This window comes from Marmota flaviventris, chromosome 18 (assembly GCF_047511675.1).
Source record: "Marmota flaviventris isolate mMarFla1 chromosome 18, mMarFla1.hap1, whole genome shotgun sequence".
NCBI classification, from domain to species: Eukaryota; Metazoa; Chordata; class Mammalia; order Rodentia; family Sciuridae; genus Marmota; species Marmota flaviventris.
Genome location: NC_092515.1, coordinates 45,197,038 through 45,212,779, shown reverse-complemented (window position 1 = coordinate 45,212,779; position 15,742 = coordinate 45,197,038). Strand labels below are relative to the sequence as shown.

Sequence of the window (15,742 nt, the reverse complement as noted above, 5' to 3'; positions counted from 1 at the left end):
CATCCAAAATCTTGATGACCACACATTGGTTCCTCCTGTTCTTAAGAACGTCAGGGACTAGGGGAGGCAAGGCTCCGCGTGAGGATAGGCGTTCCTGCCGGAAGTCCCACCAGCGGAAGTGAATCTGGACCTTGAGCGGGAAACTCAGTCAAGGCAGCGCTTAGGAGAGCTCAAGGCATCCTACGCTCTTCAAACTGAGGGTAAAGCCCGCGGACTGCGTTCCCACGCGTTGGGGTCGTTTTATTCCAGCCTGGGGTCCCGTCCATTACCTCCTGTGGAAGACTGGCTGCCCAGTTCTGCCCTCAGTGTGCCTGGGATGCTACACTCCCCCGAGGGTCTTTACTTACCGGCCCACCGCGAGGCGTTGAGCTGAGGCGGCGCCTTCCAGAGCAGGCACTCAGACCCTTCTGCAGCCCCCGCAGCTCCTGGTGGGAGAGATCCCTGCCTTGTTTCCCTTAGTTAGGCGTCTGTCACGCGCAGCGCCAGGTGCCTCCCAGGTGGTAGTGGCTGGTGAGATAGCGGCTCAGACCCAGGGCGAGGCCGCGTAGGCGAGGCCGCGTGCCCGAGGCCTTAGCGGCGCCGGCGGTAGGTGGGCTGGGTGCTCGGCTAGGCCGCCCTCTGACTGCGCCTGCTCTCCACCAGGAGCCTGGTGGAGAAGAACCCCGGGGACCGCCTGTGCTCTTCAGAAGGAGCCCTCGGCTCCTCAGGTGAGCCAGGCCGCGGTATCATTGAATGGCATTTGAGGAAGCAGGGTGGTTAGGATCCCCTTCTGAAAAGATTCCCGGTGTTAGCTGGGTGAGGCGGCGAGGGGTCGTGCAACCATCTACCGTTAATATTGTGGAGCCAATTGATCCCTAAGCGCGTTTCCTGGGACCTGAACGATTGTTATTTCACAAACCATTTGAACTGTTCTATCAGAAAATTCCTGTTTCATGTTGCATGTTTGCCCTCCTCCTAGCCTCTCCATTAAGAGATCGTTTTCCGCCAGGTGTGAGTCAAAGCTAAGCAGCCACTGTTAATGATGGCAATTAGTGGCAGGATTTTCAGCCCTCTCTGCCAGCTTTATGCGCGGAAAAAATGTCATTTTTCTTTTCTGATAATTTGGGATAATATGTAAGTTCCAAAAAAGTTTTTGATCTAACATTTTGTAAGTTAAGTGAAAGGGGCTGGGCATGGGTGTAACTCCGTGGTAGATCACCCTGGATTCAATAACGTGGGCGGGGGGAGTGTGAGAGAGGGGGCCGTAGGTTAGACTAATTAAAATGAGGAGATAGTTCTTAAGCTCCCCCACAAAATAAAAACACCATTATATGATACAGTTGTCCATTTATAACAGTTTTTAAAATCTTTTTTCCAAATGTTAGCCAGTTTGCTCAATGGTAAAAAATCTATATGAGTCAGTCTAATAAAGGATAAAATCTACGGGCTTCAGATCTTCTTGATTCCCATTCCAACCCCTAGCTGTTTGAACTTGGGCAAATCATTTAACCTTTTGTCATCTATCTTCATCAATATGGCGCCTTCATAAAAATTTTTGCAAAGACTAATAATATAATATTAATGTAGTGTAAAGAACCTAGAGCCTGGCCTACAGTAGATATGTACTGAATATTATAAGCCATTATATTATAAATAAGTAGAAAAATAGGAAATAGTAGAATAAAATACAATAGAACCACCCTAAGACAACTGTTAATATATTTCTGTCTGTTTATTCAATCTTATTTTGCCTTTTATACCATAATTTGTAAGTGTTTTTTGTTCTTGTTAACTTTGTAACTTAAGTGTTTTTCCTAGCTATTAGAATTTTCTAGTAAATGTCAATGTCTCATCCTGAAGATGTACTAGTGTAATAATCATTTCTTTTTTTTAGTTGTAGATGGACACATTTGTTTATTTATTTATTTAGATGTGTTGTTGAGGATCAAATCCAGTGCCTCTCACATGCTGGGCAAGCACTGTACTGCTGAACATACACCATTTCTTTTTTAATGTGATAAGAAGTTAGAAATAGCAAAACTAGTATAAATTTTACACTAGTTTATAAAAGATTCTCACATTTGTTATTTTTTAAACTTTTTTTTTTTGCTTAGGAATTTTATTTTCATTTTGAGAGTAAGAATGAAAAATAAAAAGGATTATTGGGTATCTTTCTTTGACAACATATTGGAGTAAACAAGAACTTGAATTCCATAAGTCCTGATTTGTTGTTTTAAATTAATTGAACTCTGTTTTTGAAATAATTAATTTAGCATTCTAAAGTAGAACATGTAAAATGCCATATCAGAGTTGCTAATTATTTTAAAACTTCTTCCTGGGTACACACCTGTAATCCCAGTGACTTTAGAGCCTGAGGCAGGAGGATTGAAAGCTTGAGGCCAGCCTCAGCAACTTATCGAGATCCTGTCTAGATAGATAGATAGATAGATAGACGGTCAGACCTGGGATGTAGCTCATGGTAAAATAGCCCTAGGTTTGATCCCTAGTTCCAAAATAAATAAATTAATTAAATAAATTCTTCTAACAAATGATATATACAAAATTTGAGCATAGTGGTAGAATACCACGCTGAAAATACATGTGTTGTTGGAAAAATGTTTAGTATTTTTTCTTTTCTTATTTCCAGGCACTGAACCCAGGAGTACTTAACCACTGAGCCACATCCCCGGCATTGCCCCTCTTTTTTTTTTTTTTTTTTAATTTTGAGTCAGTGTCTTGCTAAGTTGCTTAGGGCCTCGATAAATTGCTGAGGCTGTCCTTGAACTTGTGATCCTCCTTTCTCAGCCTCCTGAGTCCCTGGGATTACAGGCGTGTGCCATCATTTCCAGTGAAAAAATGGTTTTTTTAAAAAAATATATATTTTTAGTTGCAGATGGACACAATACCTTTATTTTGTTTGTTTATTTTTATGTGGTGCTGAGGCTCGAACCCAGTGCCTCACATGTGGGAGGCAAGGACTCCACTCCTGAGCCACAACCCCAGCCACGAAAAAAAATGTTTTATATTATTAAACTTAGCTTGTGAAGAAAAATGGAGATCTAAAGAGAGTATCCTGGATCTGTGTTTTAAACCTCTGATTCCTGGAAGGATTTTCAACTGAAATTGGGATGGAGATTTACAGGAAAGAAAATAAGGAAATAGGACCCAAGAAGGACTAGTTAGGTTTAATCAGTCAGTCATTTGTTTAATAAAATTTGTTGGGTGCCTATGGTGCTTCAGAACACTAGATGTGTTTATGTATGTTTTCAAATTTAATTCTAGTAACAACTCCATACAGTAGAAATATCAGTCCTATTTTATAGGTAAGGAAACTGAATCTCAGAGAATTTAAGCAATGTGCCCAGTATCATACATCTATTAAATTGAAGATTAAATCCCTGGTTTTCTGGCTTCAGGAAAACTGTTTTTGCCTACTTCCTTTACATTTATATTTCTGGCATTCTTTAAAATGGATTTAAATTGAGAAAATTCCTCTACCTTACAGATGTAATATAAGGAAAAAGAATACAGACAAACATGGAAAGTGAGGATACAAAGAAAATACAAGGTGAGAAATTCATGAATCATATCTGCAGTCGGTTCTATAATATATTTGTGGGATATACTTCAGATTATCTGACTGGATCCAGGAAATGAGTCATTCAGCAATTTACAGAAATATTGAGCACCTTCTCTGGTTCTCACATTATTCCTGCCTTCAGGAAACTGACAATGGAGAATAATGTTCTGAATGCCGAGTGATAGTTGATTTAATGATAGTATATAAAAGTATATAACAGTGGGAACCTGAGAGGACCACTGTTAAAGTATGCCTGGAGGTGTAGATGTCAGTATTATTCTTGGAAAGATGGAAACAGAATCCCTAGACATGGAGGGGGTTAACCACAGAGGAAATAATAATAATAAAGTATGGGGAATAACATTCCCTAATGCATGCTATCCCATGGTTTTAGCTTAAGAAAAGGACCCTCAAAAAAAGAGAGACATTTCAGAAAGGGGGAAAGAAAGAGTCAAGAATTTGATGTCTTGAAAATCAGTCTTAGGAGAATGCTTCATGAAAAAGATTGCTTAAGATCATTAGTGTCAGATGTCACAGATGAGAACTGAATTATCCCCTGGATTTTGAATTTAGGATGTTGTTAGTTTTATTAACAATACATTTGATAAAGTTCAGTATATTTAGAATATATATATTAGAGTGGAGTATATTTAGGTCTGTGTGGGAAATGAAGATGTGAAGACAGTATTGAATAGCTTATTCTTTTTAAAAACTTAAGATATATAGTAGTAGTTGGAGGTTAAAATGTGAAGGGAGTCTCTCTCTTTTTTTTTTTTTTTTTTTGTTAGTGTCGGGGGGGATAGAAACCAGGACCTTGTATTTGCTAGGTAAATGCTATACCGCTGAGCTGTACTCCCCAAACTCCTTTGTGTGTGTGTGTGTGTGTGTGTGTGTGTGTGTGTGTGTGTTATACTGTATTGCCTAGACAGGCCTCAAACTTCTGGACTCAAGGGATCCTCCTGACTCACCCTCCCAAGCAAGTGGGATTATAGACTTGTACCACAGTGCCAAGCTTGTCAAGGAAGTCTTACCAGGTCGTAGAGACAAAGAATTTTTGAAGAGAGAATGGAGATTCCAGAAAAAAAGAAATTAAACAATATGGAGAAATAGGAGTTAATTGTTGGCAATGCCTTTCTCAGACTACTTATCAAACTTCATTTGTCAACCCTCCAACCTCAGTTCCATATCTCACTCTTTCATTTTATGACTTAACTTGGTTGCCCCCAGAAGTAGACCTTTTAGACAAGGATTTGAGTGTAAGTACTTTTTTTGCAAAAAGAATCTCAGGAAACACTGGCTGCAAAATGAGATAGAAAAGGGAAGGCAGACAGAAGAGTACATTATCATGGGTTCTGGAGCAAAACTCCACTAGGAAATTCTACGAGTTGTGTGCCTAACTCATCCCAGCTAAAGGGTGAAGGGTATTTATCCATCAGTTCCCATTGTTCATTCATTTATTAACATTGTGAATTGTATCTAATTGTGATTTTGGTTTGCATTTCCCTAATAGTTAACAATGTTGGGTGTCTTTCTTCTTACTTATTATTAACTTATATTTGGAGAAATGTATTTTCAAATCCTTCACACACTTTTAAATTGCCTTTTTGTTATTGAATTTTTAAGAGTTCTCTATGTATTCTGAACATACGCCTTTTATTGGGTATCTGATTGGGAGGTCTCTTCTTCCAGACTGGATTATCTGTTCACATTCTGGATGGTATCTTTTGAAGCTCAAAAGTTTTCCATTTTTAATCAAATTTTCTTTTATTACTTCTGCTTTTGGTATTATATGCGCTTCAGTTTTTGTTTGCTTGTTTTCTTCAGGAATTATTGAAGGAACTTGGTTGCTCAGCCTAGAGAAGATAAATCCAAAATGAAATATGATAGATATAGATGTCATTATATATCTATCAAGTCCCAGTCAACTGGGACTTCCCTTCCCAGTTGCTTTTACTGGGAAGGGAAGGCGTATGATAGGAGATTTTAAAATGAGATGGAAGTATGAAAGAGAGTGGAGGAGTACATAAGGAAGTTGTTTCTCGCACCCCACCTTGTGTCTAGAATTGAAATTCACGTGTCCCATCAACACGTTGTTGATGTAACTTATTGATATCCATAAAAACTTACCATCGTGTAGTTTTTGTTAATATATAAAATGATCACTAAATACTTTCCATTCCTAAAAGAAAACTTGGTGATAGACTTTGTACTATGTTTTTCTTTGATGGCACTAGGGACTTTTCCACTGAGCTACACTCACAGCCCTTTTTATATTTTATTTTGAGACAAGTTGCCCAGGATGCTCTAAGCTTTCAGTCCTATTGTCTCAACCTCCTAAATTACTGGATTATAGGCATGTGCCAGCCCACCCAGCTTGTGCTATGGTTTTTTCACTAACAAACTACGTGACAAATTATTCCATTGAAACAAATTGCCAGCTGGATTTCTTTCAAGAGGAAGACTAAATATTGATTGATAATAGAAATTAGTTAATTTTTAGTGTGTTTCTCTGTATTTTTATGTCCTCCCTTCATTCTATATCTTTCAGAACTTTGAATGTTAATTCAGGAATTATGCCAGAGCCTATATATAATTGTATTTAAATCCTTAAAGAGAAGAAATTGTTTAAGGACTATAGTATTATTTGCTGTTTAGTTATAACAAAGTGTACACATTGATTAGTTTTGACACATGTATAACCATGCAAACATCAGCATATTCAAGATGGTGAATATATCCTCCAATGAGCTTTAGTAATCCCTCCCTATGTCCCTTCTTAGGCTCTCTTTTCCCAAGCAACCACCAGTCTGTTTTCTGTTACTTTATATGAGTTTGTGCTTTTTCAATACATGGAATCATATAATGTGTTTTTTCTCTCAGCATAATTATTTTGAGGTTCATCCTTATTTCATGTTAACAGTAGTTAATTCCATTGTGTGGTTATACCATGAGTTGTTTATCCATTCATCTGCTGATAGATATTCTAGTTGATCTGTTTTTTTTTTTTTTTGGCTATTCCATATAATGGTGCCATGAGATTTGTATGGACATATATCTGCTTTTTTTAAGTATGTATGTTTGTTTGTTTGTTTAATTATTTATTTATTGGTACTTGTAATTGAACCCAGGCATACTTTAACACTGAGCTACATCCCCAGCCATTTTTATTTTTTATTTTGTAAGAGGTTGTCACTCAGTTTATTAGGGCCTTGCTAAGTTGCTGAGGTTGGCCTCCAACTTTGTAATCTTCCTGTCTCAGACTCCATAGTCACTGGGATTGTATGCCACCATGCCTGGCTACATCTCCTTTTTTGGGAGATACACCTTTTATTTCTTTTTTTCTTAACTGATGGCACTAGCTAGACTCTAGTATGATGCTAAAACTAAACAAATCTGTCTTGTTCTTGGCCTTAGATAGTATTCCCTGTTAAGTATGATGCTAGGGTTTTGTTTCATTTTGAATTCATAACTGCCAGGGTTGAAGAAGTTCCCTTCTTTTCCAAGATTGCTGACAGTTTTTTTTAATCAAAAATGAATGTTGGATTTTATCAAATGTTATTATACATCTATTGAGATGACCAAAAGGTTTTTATTATATTATATTGTTTGATCTTTTTTTTCAAATCTTAAATCAACCCTCCATCTGGGATAAGCCCACTTGGTCATTCTGGATTTAGTTTGCTAAAATTGTTTAGACTTTTTGCATATATGCTCATGAGGGATATTGGGCTGTAGTTCTCTTTCTAGTGGTTTTAATTTTGGTATAAGGGTAATGCCAGTTTCAAAGAATAAATTGAGAAGTATTCCTTCTCTCAAACTTTTGAAAAAGCTTGTATAGAATTGGTATTATTTCTTCCTTAAATGTTTGGTGGAATTTACAAATGAAACCATCTGAACCTGGTGTTTTCTTTATGAAAAGGTTTTAAACTATGATTTCAGCTTTCATAGATGTAGGCCTATTCAGGTTATCTGTTTTCTCTTGAGTGAGTTTTGGTGATTTTATATCTTTTAAGCAATTTGTGTATTTCACTTTTTAAGCAATTTGTGTATTTCATCTAAGTCATGGACTGTATAGATATGAAGTTAAACATAATACTCTCTACTCCCTTATTATCTTTGGAATATCTATAGAATCTATGGTAAAGCCATCTCTTTCATTCTTTTTTTTTTGGTTCAACAAAATTTATTTTTTGAATTTGTTCTTTTTTTTACATGACAGTAGAGTATATTTTGACATATTATACACACATGGAGTATAACTTATTCTAATTAGGATCTCATTCTAGTGGTTGTAGGTGATGTGGAGTTTCACTATCATGTATTCATATATAAACATAAGAAAGTTATGTCTGATTCATTCTATTGTTTTTCCTCTTCCCATCCTCCTGCCCTTCCCTTCATTCTTCTTTATCTAATTCAATGAACTTCTATTCTTTCCTCCACCTACTTTATTGTGTGTTAGCATCCACAAATCAAAGAGAACATTTGGCATGTGGTTTTTTGGGACTGGCTTATTTCACTCAGCATGTTTCCAGTTTACCCAATACTGGCAAATGCCATAATTTCATTCTTCTTTATGTCTGAGTAATATTCCATTGTGTATTTATATTACATTTTCTTTAGCTATTCATCTGTTGAAGGGCACCTATCTTGGGTCTTTCATTCTTTTTTTAAATATCTTTTAGTTGTGGTTGGACACAATGCCTTTATTTTATTTATGTATTTTCATGTGGTGCTGAGGATCGAACCCAGGGCCTTGCATATGCTAGGCAAGCACTCTACTGGTGAGCCACAATCCTAGCCCTGGTTCTTTCATTCTTGATAGTGGTAATTTGAGTCTGTACTCTTTTTCCTAATTAGTCTGGCTAGAAATTTATCTTATTGTTCTTCTCAAAGGACCCTCTCTATTGGTTTTCTACTTTACTCATTTCTCCTTTCATTTTATAATTTCCTTTTCTTGATTACTTTGGGTTTTTCTAGTTTTTTAAGGTGAAAGCTGAGGTTTCTGATTTAAGACCCTTCTTTTATAACATAGGTATTTATAAATTACTAATTTATAGATAATATAAATATATAGGTAAATCTATAGATGCTATAAATTTCCTTATAAATACTGCTTCAGGGGCTGGAGATGTGGCTCAAGTGGTAGCGTGCTCGCCTGGCATGCGTGCCGCCCGGGTTCAATCCTCAGCACCACATACAAAACAAAGATGTTGTGTCTGCTGAAAACTATCTCTCTCTCTCTCTCTCTCTCTCTCTCTTAAATAAATAAATAAATAAATAAATACTGCTTCAGTAGCATCCTACAAATGTTTATATGTTTTCATTTTCATTCTGTTCATTTCTAAATGGCAGATTTTTAAACCACTGTAGCTTTACTTGAAGAGAACAATATTTGTACATTCTATTTCTGTATACCATGTTAGGGTAAAACCAAAGAACTAGAAGAAGTTCATTTTAAGTGCTTTTACTTAAACAATGTCTTTCTTTTTATACATTTTTTGTTTGTTAGCTTATAAAAGTAATAAATGCTTATTTTAAAAATCAAACATTCTAGGGCTGAGGATTTCGCTTCAGTTGATAGAACTCTTGCCAAGCTTGAGTGGAGCCTGGGTTTAGTCCCTAGCACCATACACACACACACACACACACACACACACACACACACGTACGTCAAAAGTTAAACATTCCAAAGATATGTAATGGGAAAATGCAATTGAATCATTAGTCTTTGAAAGAAAAATTTAGTTCAAATTAATCAAATTTTTCTTTTTTAGAAATGAAGACTGACCTGAACTTATTATTGGAATGTCTAAAGTATCAAATGGACAATCCATTTTCACAAAAAGAAGCTTTGGTCACTATTCATTCAATTTGTCAACAAAACAGTAAGATATTATAATGAATTTTATCTGATTCTAGTTACATAGTACTGTGATATCAAATATGCATGTTTTTTCTCTTCTACTCTTACTCTGTATGTTATATTACTTTCTTCAAATGTTTTTTAAATTCTCAACAGAATAATGGAAATAAATATCATTTCTATTTTGTTTTGTTTATACCCAACAGGTAATGCAGGTGTTTATTTTCGGGAAATTGGTGGTTTGATGTTTGTAAAAAATCTTGCAAAGTCAAGTGAGCATAGCATGGTAAAAGAAGCAGCTTTATATACATTAGGAGCAGTTGCAGAAAAAAATGGTAATATGTAAAATTTTATTTATTATCTTTAAAGATATATTTTACCAAAAAGTAATTGTAGAATTAAATTTCTGTTTTACACGTTTGATTAGCTTTATCCAGGTATTTAAATCAAAAGATGTAGATAGTTCACAACCATCTTGTATGCTTTGGGTATAACTCTTCATGTTGGCAAAAACACTTTTCTGCTGTGTTCCTGAAAAAAGGTTGAATGTGAACCATCAGTTTACCAAACCAAATTTATACTTTTATATTTCTAGTAACTAAATATGTCACCAACAAATATTAAGGACCAAGTTTTGTGCTAGGCATTGAGGATACAGGGATAACTAATCTTTGCCTCTGAGAAAGGGGATAGTAGTTGGTATAGGGCACTAAATAAAATGCCTACTATATTACTGTGTTCAAATTATTATTTTTTTGTGAAATTCTACTTATTGCATGAGTGTCTATAAAAAAATAACCACTGTCAGTTATTTTATTTTATTTTTGAAAGACTTTGATTTCTAGAAAAGTCTCCAAAAATACACAAATATAATTTGTCCCTTTGTTTTCCAGAGCAGGATTTTTTTTTCATTACTTCTTTTTTAATATTTTTAGTTGTAGATAGATACAATAGCTGTATTTTATTTATTTATTTTTATGTGGTGCTGATGATTGAACCCAGTGCCTCACAGGTGCTAGGCAAGTGCTCTACCATTGAGCTACAACCCCAGCCCCAGAGCAAGTTTCTGAATTTTCTTAAATTGTTTTTCTTGGTTTGTTTAGTTATTTATCCTCTTAAGTTTTTGTCTGATTTTATTCAATTTTTTATTTCGGTTTTTACTGAAAACTGTAAAGGATATTAATACATGTTTGGAGCCTAGAGCCCACTTTTGGTTAAGATACTACTGTTCTAAAGTGTGATACTTAAGTATGATATATCAGTTTGTCAGGAATTTTGTTGTATTTCTAATAAGTATCAAATGAGTTCAGGTGAAGAACCTCTCACAGTTTGGCAGCTTTGTATTTTGTTCAGCATTCTTTAAAACTAGTTCTCACTAATTAATTGAAATTAAAATTATATTTTATATTTCAGTTTACTGTCAGCAAACTTTGTGTACTTCAGAATTATTTGAAGACCTAACTTTATTCTTATCTAATGATGATTCAAACACAAATTTGAAAAGAATGTCTGTATATGTTATTTTGGGTCTGGTTTCAAACAATAGTAAGTATATTCTTTTATGAATGTTTAAAAACCTTTTAAATAATAAATTGGAATAATCATTGTTAATCTTTTTATTCTACTCCTTATATCAGTGTCTTTTTTAAATCTCATTAACTTCTGAGAAATACTAGCTTAAAGAAAAAGGAATTAATAGAATACATTTTATCATTTGATGTTAATTTTCATAAATAGAAAGTGATTTGTACTGTTGAACATTTGAGATATAACTTTTTAAAAAATATATTTATTTTTTAGTTGTAGTTGGACACAATACCTTTATTTTATTTATTTTTATGTGGTGCTGAGGATCTAACCCAGGGCCTTGCACATGCTAGGCAAGCACTCAACCACTGAGCCCCAACCCCAACCCCAACCCCAGCTCAAGATATAATAACTTTTACAAGAAAAAGCATAGCCTTTAATGAATTTAATTGATTGATTTTTTTTTTAACTGAATTGACGAATTAGTTACAGAGTTTACTGTATCAGCCAGCAATGGTTTTTATTTTAGGATAATATTAGATTTATAGAAAAGTTGCAAATAGAATGTAGAATGTTCTAATACATCTATTGTTCAGTGTTATTATTATTACTTTTTTTTTAATTGTAGATGGACACAATACCTTTATTTTATTTATTCATTTTTATGTGGTGCTGAGGATTGAACCCAGGGCCTCACACTTGCCAGGCACTTGAGCCCTCTACCACTGAGCCACAACCCCAGCCCCTCAGTGTTATTTTTTTTTTTTTAACATTGCTTTATTTAGTTCTTCAATTTGTCAAGCATTTTATGGTCATTTAAAGTACTTCTAGATTTTATCTTTGTTTTTTTGTAAAACTTATAAAAGACTGAATTTATTTTTTTCTACTTTGGAGCATATTTTAGTACTATAACAGAGAACCATGATGCAAAATCAGTGTTTTATGATTTTTAGAGGAAATTTGAATGTTGTCAATCTCTAAGTATAAATAGTGTCTTTGCCATAATGATGTTAGTTATAAATTTTTATCTACTATAATTCTGTTATATTTTGTAATGATATATTCAGCCAGACATGGTGATGCATGCCTGTAATCCCAGCAACTCAGGAGGCTGAGGCAGGAGGATGCAAGTTCAAAGCCAACCCCAGCAACTTAGCAAGGCCCTAAGCAAGTTAGAAATACCTTGTCTCAAAATAAAAAATTAAAAAGGGCCTGGGGGACTGGGGATGTAGTTCAGTTGGTAGAGTGCTTGCCTTGCATGCATAAGGCCCTGGGTTCAATCCCCAGCACCACCCAAAAAAAGGGGGGAGGGGCCTGGGATGTGGCTTAGTGGTTAATTGCCCCTGAATTCACTCTCCAGTATCCCTCCCCCCAAAAAAGTCATATTTATGTAATACATGACTTTTTTTTTTTTTTTTAAGAGAGTGGACAAACACTTGTGAGAGAAACAGGTTGTATTACAGTTCTGTCACAATTATTCAGGTAAGCAAATAGAATTTTTTTTATCGTTATTCATTGCTTAAGACCTTAACCTATTTATATTAATTTACTTTTCTTTTTAACCTAACAGGACAGTTCTTTCAAAATATGAGTTGAATTTGTCAGATAAAAATGTTTTCCAGAGTTATCAGTTATGGTCTTCAGTATGTAGTACTCTGTGTGTCTGTGTCAACAATCCTCAAAATGGTAATTATCTCAAATATTTAAATATAAAGACAGTAATGAAAACTGGTATTTTTCAAATGTCAAATAAAAACTGATTGTCTTCTTTCAGATGAGAATCAAATGTTTTGCTGTTCACTTTTTTCACATGCTAATGAATGGCTAACAAATTGCATGAAACCTGAGATAATTCGCCCTATTTGCTCATTTATTGGACTTACTCTTGCAAATAACAGTAAGTGTTTATTATTCTCTAGGTCATTCTTGAAGAAACATGTTTCAAAGCATAACAAAAATATTGTTAATAGAATTGAGTTGATTTTATTCTAGTAATATGGGTCATTTTGGAAGCATTTAGAGTTTTGAAGATAAAACTGTCTTAAAAGTAGATATTTTGGGACTGGGGCTGGGGCTCAGTGAAGCACTGAGTTCGATCCTCAGCACTACATATAAATAAATTAAAAAATAAAGGTACATCAACAATTAAAATATATTTTTTAAAAAAGTAGATATTTGGGGGAGGATATTTAGAAGATGGTGACAAAAAGTGTTGTTTTGTGTGTGTGTGTGTGTGTGAATCTCACCACATAGCCTCATAAAACAGCAACTAGGTGGTAAATCTAAAAACAGAAAATGTGTATTTTTGGCCACATGGAATTAAATTAGTAATGAATAAAAATCAACATCTAGAAAAGCCCCAAATATCTGGTAATTAAAGGCCCCAATTGTCAGTGGTGGTATGAGAGGTCACATGACCATAACAAATATTAAAAGAATAATAAAGGAATAGTAGAACAACTTTATGTCAAAAAAATTGATGACTTAAATGAATTGGACAAATTCTTTGAAAGATACAACCTACCAAAGTTCACTCAAAAGAAATAGATAACTTGAATATTCTTATGTCTATGAAAGAAATAGAATTTGTAGTTTAAAACCTTAACACAGAGGGAAATCCATACCCTGATGATTTTACTGGTGAAGCCTACCAAGCATTTCAAGAAAACAAAACATTGTATATAAATTATTCCCAGAAATAGAAATGGAAGAAACACTTCCCAAAATATTCTGTAAGGCCAACATTATACCCATACCAAAACTGCCAAAAAGCATTATAAGGAAACTGTAGGCCAGACTGCCTTATGAACAGAGGTGTGAAAATTCTTAACAAGATGTTAATGAATCAAATGTAGGAATAAAGAGAAAGGATAATATATTATGACCAAATGACACATGTCCCAGGAGTGCAAGATTGGTTTAACAGAAAATTTACTGCATTCACAGAAAAAAAAAAAAAAGAACTATAGAACAATCTCAATAGAAAAGATTTGCCATAATTCAACATACATTCATGACAAATCCTCTTGGTAAACTAGGAATAGAAGGGAGTTTCCTTGTTGTGATAAGGGGCCTCTCCACAATACTACAGCTAACATGTATAATGGTAAAAGACTTTAATACTTACTCTGTGAGACTGGGGAAAAAGAAAAGATAAGGACGGTCACTCTCGCTTCATTTCACTTTTTACCATATGTCTTGTCTAGTACAACAAGAGAAGAAAATGAAGAAAAGGACTAGAGCTGGAAAAGGAATAAGATTTTATTATTATTATTATTATTATTATTATTATTATTTACAAATGACATGACTATCTATAGAACATCCAAAAAAGCTACTAGAACTAATAGTGATTTTAGAAAGGTTGCAGGTGATAGAAACCTTGCTTAGCTTGTGCAAGGCCCTGGATTCAATTTCTAGCACCACAAAATAAAAGGTAACAAAAAAGGGGGGGGGGGTGGCAAAAGATTTGAACAGGTAGCTTCTTAAAAAAAAATTGTATGTTAAATAAGCACTTGAAAAGATACTTGATCATTAATCTTTAGAGAAATCTATAATCCATGTGCACTACCACTATCTATGCACTAGCATGACTAAAAGTAAAAAAAAAAAAAATTGGCAATGTTAAATATTGGTGAAAATGTGGAACAATTAGAACTTTTATACATTGCTGATGCAGTCTATATTCAGGTGTTTTAATACTCAGAGGACTATATTTCTAGAATTCTGAATATTGGAACCTATTTCTTTGGTACCTTATCATTTCTTTTTTCTCTCAATGCCAGCTTAAAAGATTGATAAATATATGACTTCATTACTCTCAAAAAATTAGTATGAAATATAAATTAGGGCTAATGACGTACTCAGAGGTGAAATACTTGCCTAGCATGTGTGAAGCCCTGGGTTCAATCCCCAGTAGCTTGTAAAAACAAAAACAAATATAAATTAGAGGAAATTTGAAATATTTAGCATACAAGTATAAAGCAGAATGTTCCTCTGCATATAAGCTTGAATTTTTGTTACTTAGGCTATAAATAAGCACCTTTGTGGCAATAGAGAGCCAGTTTTCATCTAAGCATTTAAAAATACTTCATTTTTTTCTGAGTACAGCAGCACTTGCCTGTAATCTCAGCTATTTAGGAAGTTGAGGCAGGAGGATCTCAAGTTCTAGGCCAGCCTGGGCAATTTAGTGAGACCCCGTCTTAAAGATTAAAAAGGGCTGGGGGTATAGCTCCCCCAGCTACACCCTGGCTATGCACGTATACGTACATACACACATACACCCATGGTTGTGTCTATACTTAATGCATCCTTTTGGAGAGTTCAAAGTTTAACTCAGTAGTAGAACCCTTGCCTATCATACATTAGGCCCTGGGTTTAATCCCTAGCACAAGAGGAGGGGCAGTGATGTGGGGAGATGGGAAACTCCTTCCTTCCCTCTTTCTTCCCTTCCTCCCTCCTTCCTTCCATTCATTCCCAGCTCTTTTTATTTTTAATTTTTATTTATTTATTTATTTATTTATTTGGTGCTAGGGAATTGTACCCAGGGATATTTTACTACTGAGCTACATCCTCAGGCCTTTTTATTTTTTATTTTGAGACAGAGTTTCATTAGTTGCTTAGAACCTCACTAATTTGCTGACACTGACCTCAAACTTGTCATCCTCCTAACTCAGCGTCTGAATTACTGGGATTTCAGGCATGTACCACCGCACCCGGCTAGAATTTACTCTTTGAAAAAGTTTTTAAGTTAAAAATACTCTTTAAGCCATGCACATGCATGTACAAAA

General features: G+C 34.8%; 1 protein-coding gene across 1 annotated transcript in view; it reads left to right on the top strand.

The window, feature by feature from the left end:
- The first annotated feature begins 3,516 nt into the window (after positions 1–3,516).
- Positions 3,517–15,742, top strand: part of Terb1 (telomere repeat binding bouquet formation protein 1) — a 36,743-nt gene continuing 24,517 nt past the window's right edge. The window contains exons 1-7 of the mRNA XM_027938981.3: positions 3,517–3,547; positions 9,337–9,447; positions 9,632–9,760; positions 10,839–10,970; positions 12,374–12,434; positions 12,523–12,638; positions 12,727–12,849. Coding sequence (XP_027794782.1) covers positions 3,517–3,547; positions 9,337–9,447; positions 9,632–9,760; positions 10,839–10,970; positions 12,374–12,434; positions 12,523–12,638; positions 12,727–12,849 — 703 coding nt within the window. The remainder of the gene's footprint in view (positions 3,548–9,336; positions 9,448–9,631; positions 9,761–10,838; positions 10,971–12,373; positions 12,435–12,522; positions 12,639–12,726; positions 12,850–15,742) is intronic.